General features: G+C 37.1%; 1 protein-coding gene across 1 annotated transcript in view; it reads left to right on the top strand.

Annotated features, from left to right (window-relative positions):
• Nucleotides 1-1,055: 1,055 nt before the first annotated feature.
• sorcs3a (sortilin related VPS10 domain containing receptor 3a) overlaps nt 1,056-21,278 on the top strand; it is a 240,313-nt gene continuing 220,090 nt past the window's right edge. Inside the window, exon 1 of the mRNA XM_084096471.1 lies at nt 1,056-1,909. Within this exon, the coding sequence (XP_083952597.1) occupies nt 1,220-1,909 (690 nt within the window). The 5' untranslated portion in view covers nt 1,056-1,219. The remainder of the gene's footprint in view (nt 1,910-21,278) is intronic.

Raw genomic sequence — 21,278 nt, 5'->3', positions numbered from 1 at the left:
ATGTGTACGATTATGTGGTTTGAGCGATTAAAGCAGTCAGTTGTATTCTTTGCAAACAGGAAGTCTTAAAGGAAAAGTTAAGAACAATATTTAAATTCTGTCTTCATTTACTCACCATGTCGTTCCAAAGTATGACTTCTTTTGTGTTCTGCGGAAGAATGTTGAAGTCAGTCCTGTCGGTCATGCAGAATATAAGCCTCAAAAAGGATGCATAACTCACCGTAGGCAGGTGGTCCACATGAGTGAGTAGGTGTCAAGTCTTAAATCTTCAGAAGTCATTCAAAAGCAAATAATTGCTTAATAATCCTCCACTCCAGTCAGTGAGCTGTGACCGAATTATTAAATTAAGTGAGTTGAATCTGAGAAGCGAATCAGTTCACAGGAACTCCTCTCCGGTTGGTTAAATCAACCGATTCTTTGAAGTTATAATTCAAACAAGTATAGGCTACTTCATTTTCCTTTTTTTATTTATTCTTTTACAAGTGTATAGGCCTACTTCTTGCAATTTACAATTTACACGATGACACAATTGCTGTGACTTCATAAGACTCGCACGAGTCGTTTGGGTTGATTTTATTATAATAATAAAATCAGGCCAAACGACTCGTGCGAGTTTTTTTTTTTTTTTTTTGCGTGACATAATAAATCACCGTCAAATGTCAATGCACGAAAATTGTTTATTTATTTATTTATTTATTTATTTGTAACAATTTCCATAGGCTATAATTATAATAGGCCTAATAAAAAAAATAATATTATTATTGTATTATGGTTTATATAAAACAGATAAGTTCCAGTTTGCATTTAGAAATGCTGAAGTAGTTCTAGTAAACCAGTAACTAATCCAGCCCAAGCGTAGGCTAATTATTTGTGCATAAGCAGTAAAATGCTAGTGTATTAATTTTAATGTGATTCGCTATATAAAAATAAAAGACTTTCAACCGTAATACGCACGATACCCCCCCCCCCCCTCCCCCCTCTCCCCCCCTCTCTCTCTCCCCCTCTCTCTCTCTCTCTCTCTCTCCCTAGACGCAGCAGCGGCTTGGATTGGATTCAGTACCTCCCCTATGTGCAGCCTTACTCCATCATCACATCCCTGAACGTGAGCGGTGTAGCTGAGGAGCACTTCTTTAAAGCCCGACACTTCGCTGGAGTTGCTTCCCTGCGCGTCTGAGAGTCGGAGGGAGGGGAGAAGCTTTCCCCAAAATCTCTTTTAACGATGGAGGTCGGTCTGCGTGTATTCCCTGGCGCTCACTTTACTCTTTCTACCTGGCTTATTCTTTCCTCAGTGTATGTTTTTCCAAATGTAAAGGCAGATATAAGTTGCGCGCCATGTATGTCGCCAATGCAAGTGAATTACGCAGGGGATGAGCATCTGCGTGACCCGCCCGATTCTGGGAAATATCCGAGACAGGATCAAAAGAAACCCAAGCTGATCACAGTTCTTTACCCGAATATTGGAGTACCCACTGGACGAGAGGTGGATGGTTTTCCAGGGATTGCGCCGAAACTGGAAAGAAACGCGGAGGTGATAAACTCCCGTGCGCCTTTGAGGAACTTCACCGAGTCCGCTTTAGATGAAGAATTGTTTTCGGATGAATATGTGGAAAGTGTATCCGAATTGGAATCCGAGGACGCATCAGAGAGAGTCAAAAGAAGCGTGCCTGAGTTTCTGGAGAGCGCGCGGAGCGTTGATACCCGCTCGGAGGAGCAGAGAAAGACCTCCGGTGTGCGGGTGGACGGACAGAGTAAACGCGCCGAAGTTCGCTGGAACAGGGATGATGAGCATGATCCCCGAGGATCGGATTCCAGACCAGACGAACCCAAACTGGCCAGCAGCACTTTTGCTCTGGCTGGAGACTCCGCGCACAACCACGCAGTCGTGTACTGGTCTGGAAAAAACAGCAGTGTAAGTCCGCAACATCCAGTACTTCTGTGCAATACTATATTATCTGGTCCATGCTGTCTTGATCTGTTGCCAAGAGTTCTTGACAACTTCGCTGGGAAAACATGCGCATGTTGTTTTGACTCCATAGGGTCATTCAATTCTGCCATATAATTTATATAATTTATAATGAGCATTTCCCCAACCTTTCCTGAAACGCTCACCCCTCAAACACTTCTTGTGAAAAGACCATATTCATCAAATCTAAACTATCTTATTAGGCTGTTATTACAGGGATTTTGGCCAGCAAACCAGCTTAGTCTTTTTAGCAGAGATGATCTAAATGTTTACAGAAAACACCTGTTCGGAGTGTTAACCACCTGTTTGTGAAGCATGAGAGAGATCAAGCACAATAGGACCTCTCGCGATGAGCTGGAATGTATTTCATTGTGCTACTAAAATGATATTCACTGGCAATGATAATTTACGTTTGTAAATGTACGTATTTCTAAATGGCATTCAGTTAAATCTGCTGGGGTAAAGTCTGCAAATGCAAGATCTTTTACTGTCTGTATATTTTTCTGATGAAACGATGTGCTTGGAGAGCAGGTTGTTGGCTAGAGCCTCCTGCAGCACTGTCTGTGTTTTTGGATTGGAGATTTTTGGATTGGCAAAATAGGAGACTTTATAATACTCAATAATTCAGAGATCCATCTAGTCGATTTTGTAGACTGAGGCTGGCACATGGGCAAATAAATGCTTCAAATGCTTAAAGTTAAACAGAACTGGGGACTTGTGCTTAAGCATGTCTGCAGAGTATTGCCTAGTTGTTTGGATTTTGAAACAGACAGGTGGTGTTTGATGATATTGAAACGAAGAGAGATGAGAGAGAGAGAGAGAGTGAGCGAGCGAGCAGATTTTTATGTTTAAGCCATGAAAGTGGATACAAATCTTAATATGTATGGCTGCGCATGTCTGTACTTTTATATTATATTATATTATATTAATCTATGTGTCTCAAGTCTCTCACTCTAGTAGTTAAAATGCAAGACATAAGCATTGTACATATCAGGTTGAATTTTTAATTCATAACAGTAATACTGAATAAAGGCAGATTTTGGGTTAGACATGCAGCAAAGGGAATTTTATAGAGAAGGGGAAGGTTTTCTTAAATTAATTTGATGCATAGTTTTAAATAAGAAGCATTATTGAAACTTCTTATCATTAAAAACTTTTATTTTAAATGCAGAATATGGGTTTTCAGTACAAGATCTAAATGAAGTCTGAAGTCACTGATCAAGAATCAGCTTTGGCCTTTAGCTTATATAGTTAAGGTTTGTATTTGGCTTTAGGAAACTGATCCAAGACCTGTGATTTTGTCAGATTTGTCCCAGGGCACTAATTTGAAGCAACAGGCAGTGGATTGAGAGAATCGCTCTACCACAGGTTCTCTATGCTTTCTCGTTTAAGCCCGGTCTGTATTTGTAAAATAATTTATCCAGCTGTTATATGAATCAGACTCAGTTAAACAATAAAATGCTCACCCTTATCAAATGAACCGCCTCATCCATTATTGTCTTTCTTTGTGTCCGTTTGCACAAAAAAAGTACAATAAATGAAACCAGATAGTCCAGCGTGTATTCAGGCCTTGTCTAGACATATTACATCCAGCTCTATTAACTTGTTAGTAGTTGTCAGTGAAACATTTACAGCGATTTTAAGCAGAGGTTACTGCCCGCCAGGTCCCGTCCCTCATCCCCGCAGCTGTAAATCTCCTATAATTATCTTCAGGACTGAAGCAGCCATTTTGAAAGATTTTGTCCTGTTCAGGGACTGCCTACTCAAGCGTGTTTTCCCTGCTTGCATGCCTGCTGGAGAGCTTTGTCTTCATTGGCTGGAGGTTTTATGAGAGATGAATGAAGTGTGCAAGGGCAGAATGTGTGATTTGATTTTTTTTCCCCCATAGCAGGTCCATGTTAAGTAAATCTCTTTTGCATAATGTTGTTTATTCAAAAGCTTTTGTGCAATATTTGCAGGTTTCTGGTCCCAGTCACTGCTCTTATGTAAGAAATCACTTAATATGTTCTTCAGGAGGCGCTTACAGTCAAAAATTTGGATGCAGATGACTGAATTTGCTTCTTATTACCATAACCTTTTGATCTATATGGTGTACGCCTAAATAAATACTTAAAATTACTTTTGTAAACAAAAAATAAATGTCCCTAGGGCCTACATGTACATTTCTACGGAAGAGGATTAGGGCCAAGCAATAATAAAACAATAAAACCATCTCGAGATTAAAGTCACTATAATGCAAGATTAAACTCGTTAAATTTCGAGAAAAAAAGTCGAAATACAATCTTGAGAATAAACTCATTACATTTCGAGAATAAAGTCGTTGTGTTTCGAGAAAAAACTCGTTAAATTTCGAGAAAAAAAACTCGAAATACAATCTTGAGAATAAACTCATTAAATTTCGAGAATAAAGTCGTTGTGTTTCGAGAAAAAAACTCATTAAATTTCGAGAATAAAGTCGTTGTGTTTCGAGAAAAAAAGTCGAAATGAAATGTAAAGAATAACGCATTCGATCAGTGTTCATTGCATAGCCTACTGATATCAACCTCATCGAGGTTTCGTGGTTTCCCTGGATACCATGGTTGTGTACGCCTCCATCCACAGAATGTAACGACTGTAACCATCTATACAGCCATTAATGGCAATGCCGTACGGTTTTAATTTATCATAGCTGTCCATATGCCAGAGTGTATTTGGGCCAGCGCAAGTGTACTGGCGTCTTCTCAAGCGTCTCCTTCGTCGAAATTCCACACCTTGAGGATCAACAAGTTTAATAATGCGTCTTATGGTATCCTGGGAAACCACGAAACCTCAATGAATTTCATGTTGGACAAAAGCGAGTACATCGCGCAAATTGGACTGATTTTTTCTTCTAAAAAGACCGACCTAGACCTAAGAATGTTCTATTCTTTGTTACTGAAAGAAAGTCTAAAATATAGCTTGACCAAGTGATCCAACTCTGCCATGTCCTCTATCAGTAGGCTATGCAATGAACACTGATCGAATGCGTTATTCTCGAAACACAGACTTTATTCTCGAAATTTAATGAGTTTATTCTCACGATTATTTTGACTTTTTTTCTCGAAATTGAACAAGTTTTTTTCTCGAAACACAACGACTTTATTCTCGAAATTTAATGAGTTTATTCTCAAGATTGTATTTCGAGTTTTTTTTCTCGAAATTTAACGAGTATTTTCTCGAAACACAACGACTTTATTCTCAATATTTAATGAGTTTATTCTCAAGATTGTATTTCGACTTTTTTTCTCGAAATTTAACGAGTTTAATCTCGCATTATAATGACTTAAATTTCGGGATGGTTTTATTTTTTTATTATTGCTTTTTATTATTGCTTATATAATTTAATTATATATAATATATATTTATATATTATTAATATATATTAATATATATTATACTATATAGATATATATTATATATATAATATATATTTTTTTCTCCAAGTCCCCAGTATACATGTGAATTTCTTTTAACACTGTTTAAAAAGCATCCCAAGATGAAGTCGGCTGAGAGAATTCAGAAGCTAATTTTTTAAAACAACCGTTTTAAGAGATATTTCACCTTCAGAAGAAGTACTGACTATATGGATCCACTCCACTGGAGCTTATCACTGGTGTTTTGTTTCTTAGACTAAATGTAATTTATTTATTTTATGATTCACATTTCCCATCATGCTTTTGATGTCATGCATTCAAAAGGAAAATAAAGCATCTGATTTGCATAAGATCCAACTTGTAAGCCTGGCACGCACGAATGGATTCTGATATAGTCCTGCTTTACTGAGATTGGGTCATTCTTATAGACCCTGTTGTCATATGCACCAAGGATTTCTTTGAAACACCTCACTGAAAGCCTAAGTATAAAATATAAGCGGTAAATGAGCTTTGTCAAATAGTGTTTCCCTACTGTTATATTTACGCCATCATGCGATTCACTAAACATGGGGGTCAACGGCAAGAACTTGGCATTGGTTTGTTTGTTTAAAACTGGACGTTCCCAACAACAATCCCCAATAGTGCTGAGCTATGTTTTGCGTATATCACTATATCTAGTTATAATTTATTTAGGACCACCTGGTTGTGTTTTTACATACGAATGGCTTCATTGGTTTGAAGGACAGTGGAGGTTCTCTGATATGTTACCTTAGGGAATTGCTTCTCTCATGGTGTGAATCTCGATTGCTTTGTGAATTGGGAAAACAGCATTGCAGCGTTTCACATCTAAGACCTCCTTCACTCCTCTGTCAAACCATCTGTTCTCCTAGTATACACTCTTTATGTAACTCAACATGTACTCCAGAAGTCCTGCCTGGAGGTATTTGCCCTTTTGTGCTGAATGATGTTGGCTCATAAATGGGATATTTACATTCACACATCTGTCAGGTTTCTGTCTTAGTTTGTTGGAAAGCAGGGTGGTGTTTGTTGAAGACACTTGTTGGGCTTGAATGAGGATATTTTATACACTGTTTGACTTTGATGGCTCTTTCAGTTGTTTCAGTGCCATTTGGTGTATCCACTGCTCTTTGTAAACTTGCTCTTTATCAACTTTGATATCAAAAACGGCACCTTCTTTAAAGTTGAAATGGCACCATAGTGACAGAACAGAAGTGCTGTCTCTTTGAGCAAGGCCTGCCATTTGCTCAACTAATGGCTTGCGTTTTGCTGTTTTTTTAGTACAGAAATTACTTGCCATTTAATGTGTACTGTACAATCCAAGAGTTAAAGTTAATATTGCTTGAATTGTTTTTGACAGGATGAATATAGTATTCAATTGTTGTTCATTTGGCTTCAAATGTATAATACATTAAATGGATAAAAAGTGACAGCAAAGACATAATGTTACAACATATTTCCATTTCAAACAAACGCTGTTCTTTTGAACTTTCTATTCATCAAAAACCCTGAAAATGTTTCACGGTTTCCACAAAAATATAAGCATATTATCTGTTTTCAACATTGATAGTAACTTGAGTATCAAATCAAGCATATTAGATTGAAGCATCATGTGACATTGAAGACTGGATTCAATTCAGTTTTGCTCTCACAAGAATAAATGACATTTTAAAATATATTAAAACAGAAAACAGTTATTTTAAACTGTAATAATATTTCAAAATGGTCAAATAAATGCAGCCTGGGTGAGCATAAGTGACTTCTTTCAAAATCATAAAATCTTTCCAACCCCAACCTTTGAACAGTAGTGTATATTCGACTGAATAATATATTATTAATAATTATAATATTTTAGATACAGCCCCTACTTTTTTTCAAAATGATTTTAATATTTTAAGCCCTCTTAGCCAGCCAAACTTATTTAGTCACTCCTGAACATGATTTAGTGCCACTAATGCATTGTAGAGAGGTTTGTTTATTTAGTGTGGATGCTAATTACTGGTATTACTAGCTCAACATTCAAGGCTATGGAATGTCATAAATAATTTAGCTATTCTAAAGTAGCATATGCCCCCAACCGCCAATTCGTGTTTACACATTAGTTTCCTGGCTCTTTTGTTCTGAAGCTGAGGTCCTCATGGTGAGAGCTGGTGGTACAGTCAACGATTTATCTTCAGGATTGTCTTTGGAGACCAGGTTTTGGCTGACTTTTCATGATTTGTGAACAAAATCACACTTAGCTACCCCCAAGTAAAAGTAGACTCATTTGTTTTAGGATATACAATAAAAAAAGTGGGAAAATGTAAAGTTGGAGTGTTTTTTTTTTGTGTTAAAATATTTTGTTCTATCCCAGCTTGAAGAGACCAATATAATTAAATCATTTGTGCATTGATTTCCCAATCTCTCAAATGTATGTATTTCTATATATTTTTTTTATTATTATTATTATTTTTTAATATTTTATCAAATTCGATTAGCTGATGCAGATGGCGCAGAAATGCTACAGTTCACCTTTAAAATTTTTAAAAGCTGTTCATTTTTGGAGAAATCAACAATTATTATACGTCAAAACACCCAGTGTCACTGTCTTTTGTATCTGGAACTGCAAAAAAATTTCATTTCCTTTTATTCAACCTCTCCATTTATATGCCATTTATCTCCCTAATATTCAGCACTCCAAGCTTTGTGTGCAGAGAGCATGCAACATCAACACATCCAACAAATCCTCATTCATTACAAAAAGCATCATCTACAGGGTGAGAACCGCAAGGTGCCTAAATGTAGCCATTATCTCCATTGTTGGGGAGACATAGTAGTAGGGCTTGAAACCACTAGAGACGAGAACACTCCGGCATAATCACACGCTTGGCCGCTGAACCAGAGCAAGCAACAAGGGTGTCTCTGCATCTATCTGTCCCCCTATGTTAATTACACTGATATAACAGAGTGTCAGATGTGATTTGGTTTCATCTCTGTTGCGTTAAACACTTTTTTCCCCACTGGGCTGCTCAACAGTCTGTCTCTCTCTCTCTCTCTCTCTCTCTCTCTCTCTCTCTCTCTCTCTCTCTCTCTCTCTCTCTCTCTCTCTCTCTCTCTCTCTCTCTCTCTCTCACTCTCTCTCTCTCTCTCTTTCACAGACTGGCTGTGTGACAATGCTCCGAGGTAGATTAAAAAACTCTGCTATGATATCAAATGCATATCTTGTTGAAATCACTTTAAAATGTGGTGCTGTCAGATACATGTTGAAGGAAATAGTGCTCTGGAAGATGTGTTAGGATTCAGGGAGCTCAAGTACATTTTGATCTAACCATAAGGGATTAGATTAGGCTGGAATGATCCACAATGGTGTTCTGACCTTTCAGGAAAAAAAATTATGTATGAATATGTGACCCTGGCGATTTTCTCAATATTTAGATTTTTTTTGCACCCTCAGATTCCAGATGTTCAAATAGTTGTATCTCGGCCAAATATTGTCCTATCCTAACAAACCATACATCAATGGAAAGCTTATTCAATTTTCAGTTAATCTCAATTTCAAAAAAGTGACCCATGTGACTGGTTTTGTGGTCCAGGGTCACATATGAAGAATTATGTAAATAAATTAGTAAAAAATATTATTTATATTTATATTATTATTATATATAAATATTATTATTATATTAATAGATTATTACAAATTGTCAAATAATTATACATAATTGTAAAGTATTAGATAATTTATAAGTATAATTTAGTGTGTTCGTGTGTGTTTGTTTATATATAATATTATAGATATATTATATCTAGTCCAGTCAGGAAAATCTAGAGTGCGCAGGCTGATATTTACATGCATTCTGCAAGCAATCACATCATTACCACATGGCTCAAGCTGATTGGCCAATGTGATTGCTTGCTCAACATTTAATTAGTCTGGTTTATTTTTTTATTTTATTTTTTTTGCTGTAAGCTATTCCTGCAGTCCTCTGAACCCCTCCACCTCCCCCAGTTCCACCTGCCTAGATCTGTTAGTTTTAGCCGTATGTCCATATCCCATTTAGAACCATATGAAAGTGGCCTAAATGTATTCTAGTAAACGGGATTACAATAAGAAGTGATCAGCTACAGATGACTGTGAAAGAATTCACAATTTGTTGACCATTGTGGTAGATTTTTCCCTAAACCTAACTACGTACCTGGGTCTCGTCTACAATCGACGTCCCCGAACGTCTACAGTTGACTTTAGTTTCCTATAATATTCATACTCTAGCGCGTCTACAGTCGACGTCGGCCGAGTCTAACCCTATACCCTATACACATCGACTTCAGCTGAGTGGTCTAATCCTATACTCTAACTTGTTCCCCTAACTAACTTGCTTCCCTAACTAACTTGATGCACAGCAATTGTCCTTTAAATGCTTTAATCACGGCCAGGAGAGTTCTCAGAGAATCTCTCCCAAGAAGAAGAATTAATCACGGCCGGAGGATCTCAGACAAATTTCAGAGAGAATCCCACCAGAAAACAGGAATACAACAATTTTTATAGAATAGGGGCATGGCGAAAATGACATGAAACATTACATAATTTCCCTACAATTTGATTGGTTCTTCATATACAAACCCTTCTGTTACTAGATAGAACCAAACTATGTTTTAATGATTACTTCATAATCACAAGGTTTGAAAACTAGACATCTGTATAGTTTCATTTTCCATATTTGTTATTTTTACACTCGCACAACCAAAGTCACGAGTTTTCGCCAAAAAGGAAACATACATTTAGCCAAAGAATAAAACGTCTTAGTACATTGTGTTAGAATGTTAGACCTAAAAGGGCGAGTAAGGTTTATATGTTAGAATCATGGTTAGTTTAAAAGATAGTTTACTATCTTATCTATTAAACATCCATCACACCGTGTATGCATCCCGAGAGTTCATCTGGACCGTGGTTGTGTCCTCTCTCAGGGAGAGTAAACGTGCCCTGAAAGTGTCTCTCCCTCACACTTTAATCAGGGAAAAGATGGATGAATAAGACATGACTGTAGTCCTGTGGACTCACGGTCAGCTCGAGAAACTCTGTACACTCGTGTGTGTTTGGTAGAGAGAGTCCTTATGAGTGTGTTTCATGTTCATTTGCAGCAGCTTGTGATGCAGACTAATGCTGACAGATTCTTCCCTAGAACCACCAGTCTATCCACACACTGTCTAATTAAAACTAATCTCCTAGCTTATCATCACTGCTGGTTAAAATCAAAATAAACTGCATTAACATTATTACTCTTTCTGACATCTTCACTGTTTGTTTTCTCGCAAGTCTTATGCTTTTCTGGCCCAAAACGCTGCACTCAAAACAAGTTGAGTTTACAGTTTTCCTTATTCAGAAGGAAAATGTGTATCATTTGCTGATGTGATAGTTTGCTTGGCCTGGCCCATGTTTTCTTTGTTTACATAGACTGAGAAAAAAAGGAGATGCTTTGTCAGGGAATATCGAATTCTGCCTTTAAATAAATGATACTCAAACTAAGGTACTTTATAGTGCAACAATTGGGTCATTCTACAAACAAGTGCCATTTTTTCCCCCCACATGCATAGCCAGTGCCAACTTTTACAGTGCGTTGCAGTCAAAAATGTCTCTTATGCTTATTAAGCCAATATTTATTTAATCAAAATTACAGTTCAATTAAAATTGGTAATATTGTGAAATATCATTGTAATTTAAAACAAAAATTTTCTATTTAATTACATTTTAAAAGTATGTATTACTTTTAAATATTAGAATAATAAGTTGTTAACAAACAAGAATATGTTTCAACCTTGTGACCATAATATTTTCCCTACTGAGCTATTTCCTATACCTAAGTTTGTCCTCACATATATTTAGCTTAAGTTAAAAAAAGTTTATCAAAGTGTAAAAGCCACTCGTTTCATAGATTGTCCCATTTTTTCTTGCTAAAGCAACACTTTGAGGTAAAGTGTGACGCATGAAAGTGTTTATCTGTCAATATTCCTTGGTGTTGAACTGCTTTTTAACATTTAATGCTTTTATAACCTATTTGGAAGGCCTAATGGAAACTCAAGAGGAGCCTAATAGAAAATGCAGGCTCTTGTTCTTTAAAAGTCTCTGTAGATGTGGGCTTAGGTGTCTGCAGATGCTAGAGAAAACAGGCTGGATTTTAAGAGTTCAGCAGAGCAGAATCTTGTGCGGTTCAGGCACTTACAGTACTTATAGTCTGTGTTTTGAGTCGTGTCAGGGTCTAAAAGAAGAGCTCTGCGAACTGTAGTGTGGTCTTTCTGTAGTTTGTAAAATGCATTTGGTGAAAAATTCTAGAACTGTGTCAAAAGATTGCTGAGTGCTGGTATCACTATGGCAACACTGGCCTTTTGTAGATTTTGCAACCAAGAATCGATTTCACTTAATTAATTTTATTCTGTCTTTGACCTATACTGTACACCCAATTAACTTGTGTTTATGGTGCAGCCCAGGTCTTAGGTCTCTGGTTTACCCTTACTAAATAATAAGACTAGGTGTTACAGTACTCACACAATTTTATCTAACACTTTTATGAAGAATTCCCAGTCTAAAACAGCTCTAGGTCATTGCTGTGCAACAATAAACCCTCATGATAGACGTTTACTGTAGCAGTGAGACTGAAATTAATATGCTGAATAAACTTTCTCTCCTGTATTGATGTATTTCCTTTTGAAATATTAAGTTTGGGCTTTTAGCAGCCTTTAGTTTACATCACAGCCTTGAAAAACTGCAGTTTTTTTTTTTTTTTTTGTACAGCTAAGGCCCTTTTCACAATATAGTTTTAAAGCTTCACAGAAACCTTTGAAGTTAAGGTATGTAATAACTTTAAGTCGACATGAAACGGAAGTTGTGAGTCTTTTTTTCCCTATTTTGACATATATCTGAGTGAAAAGGCTTCTTGAACATGAAAAAAAAATTGGTTTGGTTTGGTTTGCTATTGGTGTGATGTCATGTGAGTGACAGGTTGCCCCACCCTTGCGCCAGTTAACATGTCATCAGAGAAGAGATGTCTCTACAAGAGGGAGGGAAAGTTATTTTAAATGAATATAGCAAGGGCATTTGATAAAAAACAAAAACAATGATGTGCACAGATAAATACTGATACTAGAGCTTGGTGACAATGTAAACAATCATAAATCTGAGGTCGTTGATCTGAGGTTGAAGACTCTGAAAACTATGGTCATGTGAATCATGTTGAAGCATTAAGTGGCAGGTGGGCTTTATAATTAAGCTGGAGAGTACATTCTCAATCTAGAAAGCATTCAATTGGGCAAAAATCAATATTTTTGTCTTTTCCTGGAAGAGAAAGACTTTTTTTCATGCATTTAAGTCTGCATTTTGAAGGATGCACTGTTTGACAGTAAATTACATCTCCAGACTTATTGTGAACAATTGATTAGTATACTTTATTCTGAAGAGATTTTTTTTAACCCCTTCCCTCCAACAAGACAATTTTCCATAATCTAATCAATTCCCAGTGGATAAAGTGCCACCTCACATTTTCTTCTTGCTGTCCTTGATATCCTGTTTCAGTCGCCATGATTTTGCCAAGACATTTTCCTAGAAAAACATTTCTATCTAAGAACATAGTCCGAACCCCATCCCTACCCCTAAACATAACCCTACCCATAACTTCTCCCTAAAATCAGAGGGAAATGAGAGGTGAATAACACTGATGTAGAAGCACCTAACCCTGGTTGTTAGCCTAAACTTGCCATTAACTGTAAACTTGTCACTCAAATCTGATTAGAATGTTGTTCCAAGATCAACAAGGCTGTTGATCCATGAACATATTTTACTACCCAAAAATGGTGCACAAGCATCCTTTTATGTTGCTGACACAACAATACATTTGTCAGTAGTTTTGTTTTATCATGATGGTGTGTGTAAGGTTTCACATGTCCACTCATTTCCCTTATTGTTGTCTTCTTCTGGGCATTATTTCAATGACATTCCTAGTAACTGGTGGATATAACAAGGTAACTAGTCAGGTCTCCATCTAAACAATTTCAAATGCAAGCAGATGCGTAAGGAAATCAAGTAAATGTTTTTCGCTGAGAACATTGGCGCCTCACCAACACTGTGTGTGTTGTGCGTGACTCTCGGATCCTAATCAACCTGATATAAATAATAAACAAGACAGTCGGGGCTTACTATATGTGGTTATTGCCCGTCTCTCAGAGTTTGATAAAGCAGGGAGGAAATTGCTTTCAGCCCTTATTACATGTCTAACTGTTCATGTGCACATGGAAGTTTCCAATCTCATCTCAACTCTGACTCTAAATTCAAAGAAGAGAGACAGAATGAGAGTGATACAGTGAGAGAGCATGGAAGAAGAATATAGAGATGAATGAAAGAGGTGTCAAAAGAAAAATGGAATGTTGAGATAGCAAAACAAGGGAGAAGAAATAACTTATTTGCCTAGGCACTCAAATGGCCAAGGATAGCACAGCACGAGCATGTTTGTATACATGCGTATGTGTGCTTTATTGTTGTGCCCATTCAACACAGTCGCTGAATAGCGCTATAATTGTTCACCATGGTTGTTGCTATGACGATCCCGAGCATGTTTGCCAAAGGGAAGACTGTGAAAGAGTGAATTAAAAGTGTCTGATCCTTATTTACTGAGCTTCGTCCAAAAACACATTGCGGTCCAACATGTGAGAAATCACACTGGTTGGTTAACAGTGAGAGCTTTGCTAGATATTTATCCGGCTGTATATGCTGCAATATTCCCTGGCTTGCACACTTTTGTCTCTTTACCATTATTACACCGTTAGTCTCAGTTCTCTGCGCTTAGTCAGTTGAGTTCAACCCTCTCAGAATGCCATTAAAAGTTCATAAAAAGCATTTAAATACATTTGATATGTGTCCAATCCTTTGAATCCCCGTTTTTTGGGAAAACCATTACTTTAAATACATATTTATATAGTGTGTATTATCAAGGTTAGAGGCCAATTAATATTTACAGGGTATAGCAGGACCTGACCTCTTCCGGCTGAGATTTAATATATTTTGAATATGAATACCTAGATGGCCCATCTAATTAGCATACAATGGAACTGTGCAAATATGCAAATAGCCAGCTTTATAAATCTTTTAAAGCGCATAATTTTCCACTTTTCCAGTTTAAAGTTCATATTACCACTTATTATTCAGTGCTGAGGATACTGCCTTTGATTTCATTGGAAACCATTAAATGTGTAATTTTTCACCCTCCCTTCTAATTCATTTTAATTTGAGCATATTACAGAACAATTGACCATTTTTTGCTGTTCACAGTGTATGTGAATTCATTTAGGAAGCATTAGATGGAGTTCTGAGCTAAAGTTTGAGAAATGTTTCGCACGTTTGCATAATCTCTGCAATCATATTAATAATGATGTATAAACAGCAGTTTGCTTTGTCAGACCAATCAGGTTGCACCTTTCGTAATTTTTTTTACACTCTCCTTTGTATAACTTGTTCTCTATAGGAACACAAAAAGGAGATACTGCTCTTTTTCATAAATCTAAAATGCATGTTGGTCAAAGTCATGTCTTATCTTGTCTGGGTGCCAACTGAACCAGGGCTTTGGTAAAGTATTATCTGAGAAACGGCTTAGACCTTTCTTTATGTGAGTGTGAAAATAAGTCTGTGTGTTACACGTTTGAGCAGAGGTGAGCTGAGAAATGCAGCTTCTCTGTATCTCCACCAATGGAGAGTTCATATTATGTGAGCGTGACCGGCACAAGAGCCCAAGAGGTCAGAGCTGTTCTGTTCTGTATGGACATTTGTGTGTGCTTCTGTGTTATGTACATGCCAATGAGCCAAAAGATGACCTCTTGAGCTCTTGTGGCTCATTTGCGTGCACATAACACAGATACACAAATACACATCGGCATTTCTTCACTTCCAGTCTTTCATACTTGCAGTCTTTCACACACCTTTATTTAAAAATGTAATGGTATTTCACAATATTTCCTGTTTCTATAACAATATATTTGATTATATAAATACTGCTTTGATGAGCATAAGATAATTCTTTCAAAAAGATTCAAACAAAGTTAGGAAACATTATTATTTTTAATATTTTTTTAAAGAAATCTCTTATGCTCATCAAGCCTGCATTTATTTGATCAAAAATATTGAAAAAACTGTAATATTGTGAAATATCATTACATTTTAAAATTACGGTTTTCTATTTTAATATACTTTAAAATATAATTTATTTCTCTGATGCAAAGCTGAATTTTCAGCATCATTACTTCAGTGTCACATGATCCTTAAGAAATCATTTTAATATGCTGATTTGATACTCCGTTATTATCAGTGTTGGAAACAGTTATGCTGAATAATAAGTTAAAATGAACAGCATTTATTCAAAATAACAATATAAATCTTTACTATTACTTTTTATCAATTTAACACATCCTTGCTGAATAAAAAGTGTTAATTTCTTTCAAAAAAAGAAGAAAGAAAAGCCCCAAACTTTTGAATGGTAGTGTATACTGTTACAAAATATTTCTATTTATAATAAATTCAGTTCTAAAAAAAAAACAAAAAAAAAAAAACGTTTTATTCATCGTAGAATCCTGAAAAAAGTATCACAGGTTATCAAAAAAATATTAAGCAGGCCAACTGTTTCCAACAATAAATAATAAATCAGCATATTAAAATGATTTCTGAAGGATCATCTGATGAAGACTGGAGTAATGATGCTGAAAATTCAACTTTGCATCACAGAAAATAAATTACATTTTAAAATATATTAAAAAAGAAAAACAAATAAATGCAGGCTTGATGAGCATAAGAGACTTATTTCAAAAATATTTAAAACATAGTAATGTTTACACTAAGATGACAACGCACGTGAAATATATTTTCATGGTTGGAGGTCAGCATTCTTCTGTATTTCACTGATGTTGTCTCTTTTACTTAATGTCATGCAGTATGTTATATTATTCTCATATTATTGCCTAATTTTTCCCACATTCACAAAAAGCAAGACGGTAAGAGTGAGATGCTACAAATAGTTCCTCGCAATGTGTTTGTTAAAACTACAAATGGAAAGGGAGAATTATTTCTCGACCTATTCAGAACGCTTCCCGTGGCTCATGGTCTCACAAACTCACTCTCCGCTCACGCAGACACATCCCGAGGCATGAGCTCACATGCTCACTAGAGGGAGTGTGTCGCTTGAAGCTGAACAGCCGGACGCATTCTGCGGCAGTGTGTGTGCTCATATCTCATTAAGCGTTGTGATGGTCCTTTTTTTGCAGGCGTCCCATTTTCTACACCTACTGAGCTGTTAAAATGGCTCCTTGTTTTTTGATGGAGTCGCTCTGGCTGCTTGTCTCTCACATGCTCCTGAGACCAGTTTTCAATGCGAGTAAAAAGTCAGTGTGCTGGTGGAGTGAAAGTTTGAGTTCTGTGCTGTGCTTTTCACAAGAAGAAAGACATTTAGCTGAACTCCCCATAATCACAAGGTTTATAGGAAATGGAGAAAGAAAGAAGCAGCATGTGGCGAGACTCAGAATGCAGACAACTACTACAGATTTAGTCGAGTTCAAAGCGTTCACGTCTAGCACCACATACAACAGAAACGGCAACAAAACAATAACCGCAGCAAGGCATTCTGGGAGCGGATGGCAATTTCCGTTCTTTAGCGGTGCCGCTCGTGGCTTGTGGTTCTTTCGCTGCCTTCAATTGGTTTTTCATTGTTTGTAATATGCTTCATTAGCATTTGACGCCCAAATTCAGTTCGACATCACCAGGTTTTTCCACAGCGGCTCTAATTCATGTCGACACGAGTGGCTCAACAAAAAATCCAACCTAGACAAAACACAGCGAGACGTTTGTTTCAGAAATGTCAGTTCTTCTGTGTCACTGTCAGCTCTGATGCAACAAATGCAATATTCATGAGCTTTCCTGGTACTCAAAGAGTCCTGAGTTGTCAACATGGGCTCAAAGGCCACTGGGCTGTTTGATCCCCCTCCCTCCATCCCTCCCTCCCACGGCGAAGGATATGACAGACTTAAGGGCTAGAGAAAGGCAGGCTAACCAATTCCTGACCCTCAGAAAGTGCTTCAGCGATAAAACTGACTGGTATCTCTTTTGAGAGAAAACTATCTTAAAACCAGGGTGAATTTCCATGGTTATTGCTTGTTTTATAGCATCCAAGCATCCAAAATACAGCATATGTTGGTTTCTCTTTTTAACAGGGATCTACTATAAAATGATCGTAACTTGTAACTGTAAACATTTAACTGCAAGTTCCTTTTCAGATTACGATAAGAAACTGTAATAGATGTAATGGGTCATTTAGGGCCGTCCCAAGCATGGGGTGGGGCTCAGTGCGAGTCCGGTCCAGGGGGAACCGTCCGAACTCATAATTATTGTAATTCTGAATTGTGATGTGTTTCTACAGTAAAATGCTATTACAGTTTTTGGAAAAGTAATCTTATCAAATCTCTTAAAAAAATGTATCCATAAAAAATATATACAAATATATGGAAGCTTGTTTCACCACGGAATAAAACAATTCAAGAGATAATTGCGACTTTTTATCTCACAATTATATATATATATATATATATGAAATAATATGATAATACCTGTTTTGTACAGGTAAAAATAACTGGAAGTGGATGACAACGGAAGCCTTGCACATTCAAGTTATAAATGGCCACACTTGTTGTTACGTTAAAATATCATTCACATGAAAAAAAAACAACGTAATCATGTATTCAATTATCTTGAACAATGCAGAAATAGTTATATGAGCTGCATGTCACCAAATCAACAGTTTGGCTTCTCTGTTGAGCCGCGACCTAGTGGTTAGCGCAGGAGTGAAGCTCATATCAAGAACACATCCTGCTTACAGCCCCATTCAAAAGAAAATAAATATTGAAATTATATTTGTGTTTTACAGTATATTGTTACTGTAGAGCAGAGCGCTCGTATTGCCAAGGCCATGGGTTTAATTACCAGAGAATACATGCTGATAACATTTTTACTTTGAATAAGGTTCTCAACACACACACACACACACACACACACACACGTGTGTGTTTTCAAGGTTAAAAATGACCTTAACATGTTTCATGATATTTATGTACAATATTCAGTTATTGTTGATGACATCAAATACTTTTCTGCAGCCTAGTGGGTAGCAAAAAAGAAAATAAGTTTTTATTCTCTATGCACTTTATGGTGTAAGCAACATTTGGTTGTAGCATCTCAAGGGCAAACATATATCTCCTAAAATCTTCTGTAACGTCAGCCCAACTGGACAGATCTGCCGGCTGATAATGTGATCTGAATCCGAAGGGAAGTTAACGGCTGTGCAGGAAAGATCCTGACGAACATATGGAGACTTTTGCAAATACACAGGAGCAATGGAGCTATCATTTCCAGCATCAATGCACACAGGCGGCATGGGAGAGCTGATTCACCCAACTGTAAATGCTCCGATCTGCATGCTCTGTGTTTGTGTTTGTGTGTGAGTCTGTGTTTACATGTAAGAGCTTGCAAGATACAGTCACAGTGTGTTCAACATGCACGCAATTACAGAAGTGACCACTCACATGAACTTACCGCTCTCTCCTTCATGTCTCTCAGGCTTCCGTTCCAACATCTTGAATAATAAGCTCCTTTTTGCCTCTAGATGCAACTCAGGTGGAAACTCAATATTTTTATCCAGCAAATCTGTGCAGTTCCAGTGCACTATCTGATCAATCTGAAATTACACATACAAGGCATGGAAGATTTTACAATTTCCTTTTTTTCTGCTTTAGTTGGAATACTTCACCCTTGACCTATGGAGCATGTCAAGAAAGATAGTCTTCACTCCTCTTTTCGGGTTGTTCAGGCTATTCCGTTGAATCTCACAAAAACATGGCCAGGTCCCATTTCACCCCAAATTCTAAATGTTAACGTAAGAAAGTCAAGAAAATGAAGCCCATTAAGAACAACACCCCCCACCACCACCCAACCCCCCCAGCCCCCAAATTGCCATTATCATAATGCATACTGACGTTTTAAGAGTAAATTCCAAAAAATTGTAAGGATGATTCACATATTTCGCATAACCTTAATGGAATAAAGAAATAAAAATATGCATCAGTTCATGTTAGCACAACAAAGCACGATAGTCATGAATGTCATAAAATAGACTTTCTTCATGTAAAATAAAATCTTATTTCTCTTTTGTGCTGAAATATGAGAGAGATGTTACCCATATGTTCTTAAGAGGTTTCATAAGACTCACCAGCCTGATCTCACGACAATTCGTACGAATTCGACGAGGTGGCTAATTCGTACAAATTCATACGACCTCACTCGTACGAATTAGTAAGATTTTTCCTAAATCGTACATATTTGACGATTTACCCAATTCGTATGAATTCATACGAATGACCTACCCCTGACTAAACCTACCCATCACATGAGTTTTGACAAATCGTTCAAATTCGTACGAGTGAGGTCGTACGAATTCGTACGAATTAGCCAATTTTCCCACACTCGTCGAATTCGTACGAATTGGTCGTGAGATAGCGTAGGACTCACCCCTTAGAGAGTAGAGCGTTATTTCTGAGGATTTGTGATATATAGAGTGTAAAATGGGAAATCATGAAACTCTAGATGGCGCAGGCTAATACGTCCTTAAAACAATCTGCTTGCTATCACATAGTTCTCTATAGTGCACAGCTGATTGGTTCCTGATGTATCAGCAGCCAATGAGTTTGCTGCTCAACTTTCAAATGGTCAGCGTTTGCTGTCGCATTTTGCAGTGCACTTCAGAAACCATCCACCTTCCCCAGCTCCACCTGTATAGATTTGCTACGGGTTATTCATGCATGTATATTGTACAGCAGCAGCATGTCTTATTTGCTTACAGCAGTGTGTTGTGTATGTATTGACAGTAGCAAGTCCCGTAAATGCTCTGCAGCAGCAGCAGTGTAGCAGATCTATTCCACCAAGACCAAACATATTAATATTGTCATATTAATTAACCTGCCAAACACTCAGAGAGTTGTAATGACAGAACTGGGTTTTCTCATATCATTGAAATTATTATGTTCACAACCCATTTTGCTTCCCTCTGTTTCAGAGAGAAATATAATATTAAATTAGAAAAAAAGTAGGGCAGACTTGATTTTTTCCAGCAGTAACTGACTGTACTTGTATAGTGAAAAGTGGTCTCAATAGGTGGTAAGTGTTGAAGGCTTGGTTATATCAGCTAAAGAATATGTCCTTTTTTTTTTTTGAATAACATGCACCAATTATTCACGAAAAGACAAGAAATGTCTATTGAGTAAATGAGGCCAATCTAGATTGCATGCTGATTTAAAATCCCCTGTTCTGAACATCAGGTTATTTCCATTCTGTCTGTGACCTTGAGAAGGAACATCTCGTCTTCTTATCCTCCATCACAGGCCGGACGAAACGCTCATAAACCCTACTAAAGCTCTTGGCTACACTTGACAGGTTCTAGTTCTCAGATACGCAGATGTCTCATCCTTCAGATACGAACATGATAATAAATTCTATCATCCTTGTAAGGATTTTTTTCACCCACCTGGAACACATGCCACTCTTGTGCACCTTATCAAAAATATTTGAATATTTTATGTCTCAATCAGGACTTTATGATTAGAAGCATGATTCCCTCTTTTGCTTCATTTAAGCGAGCAAAGATGGTCCACTGAACCGCTTGAGCCTTTAGACGTGTTTTCATTAAGACTAAAATGAGAATTAAAATAACTCATTTAATGAGAATGCATGAGATTCTGTCGGCATTTCATAGTCCAGATCTGTGGCAATGATTCTCAATTCTCTCTCTCTCTCTCTCTCTCTCTCTCTCTCTCTCTCTCTCTCTCTCTCTCTCTCTCTCTCTCTCTGTCGCCAAACCCGA

This window comes from Abramis brama, assembly GCF_963993115.1.
Source record: "Abramis brama genome assembly, chromosome: 2".
In the NCBI taxonomy this organism is placed as follows: domain Eukaryota; kingdom Metazoa; phylum Chordata; class Actinopteri; order Cypriniformes; family Leuciscidae; genus Abramis; species Abramis brama.
Note: the sequence above shows the minus strand (reverse complement) of the source record. Positions and strands in the feature narration are given on the sequence as shown.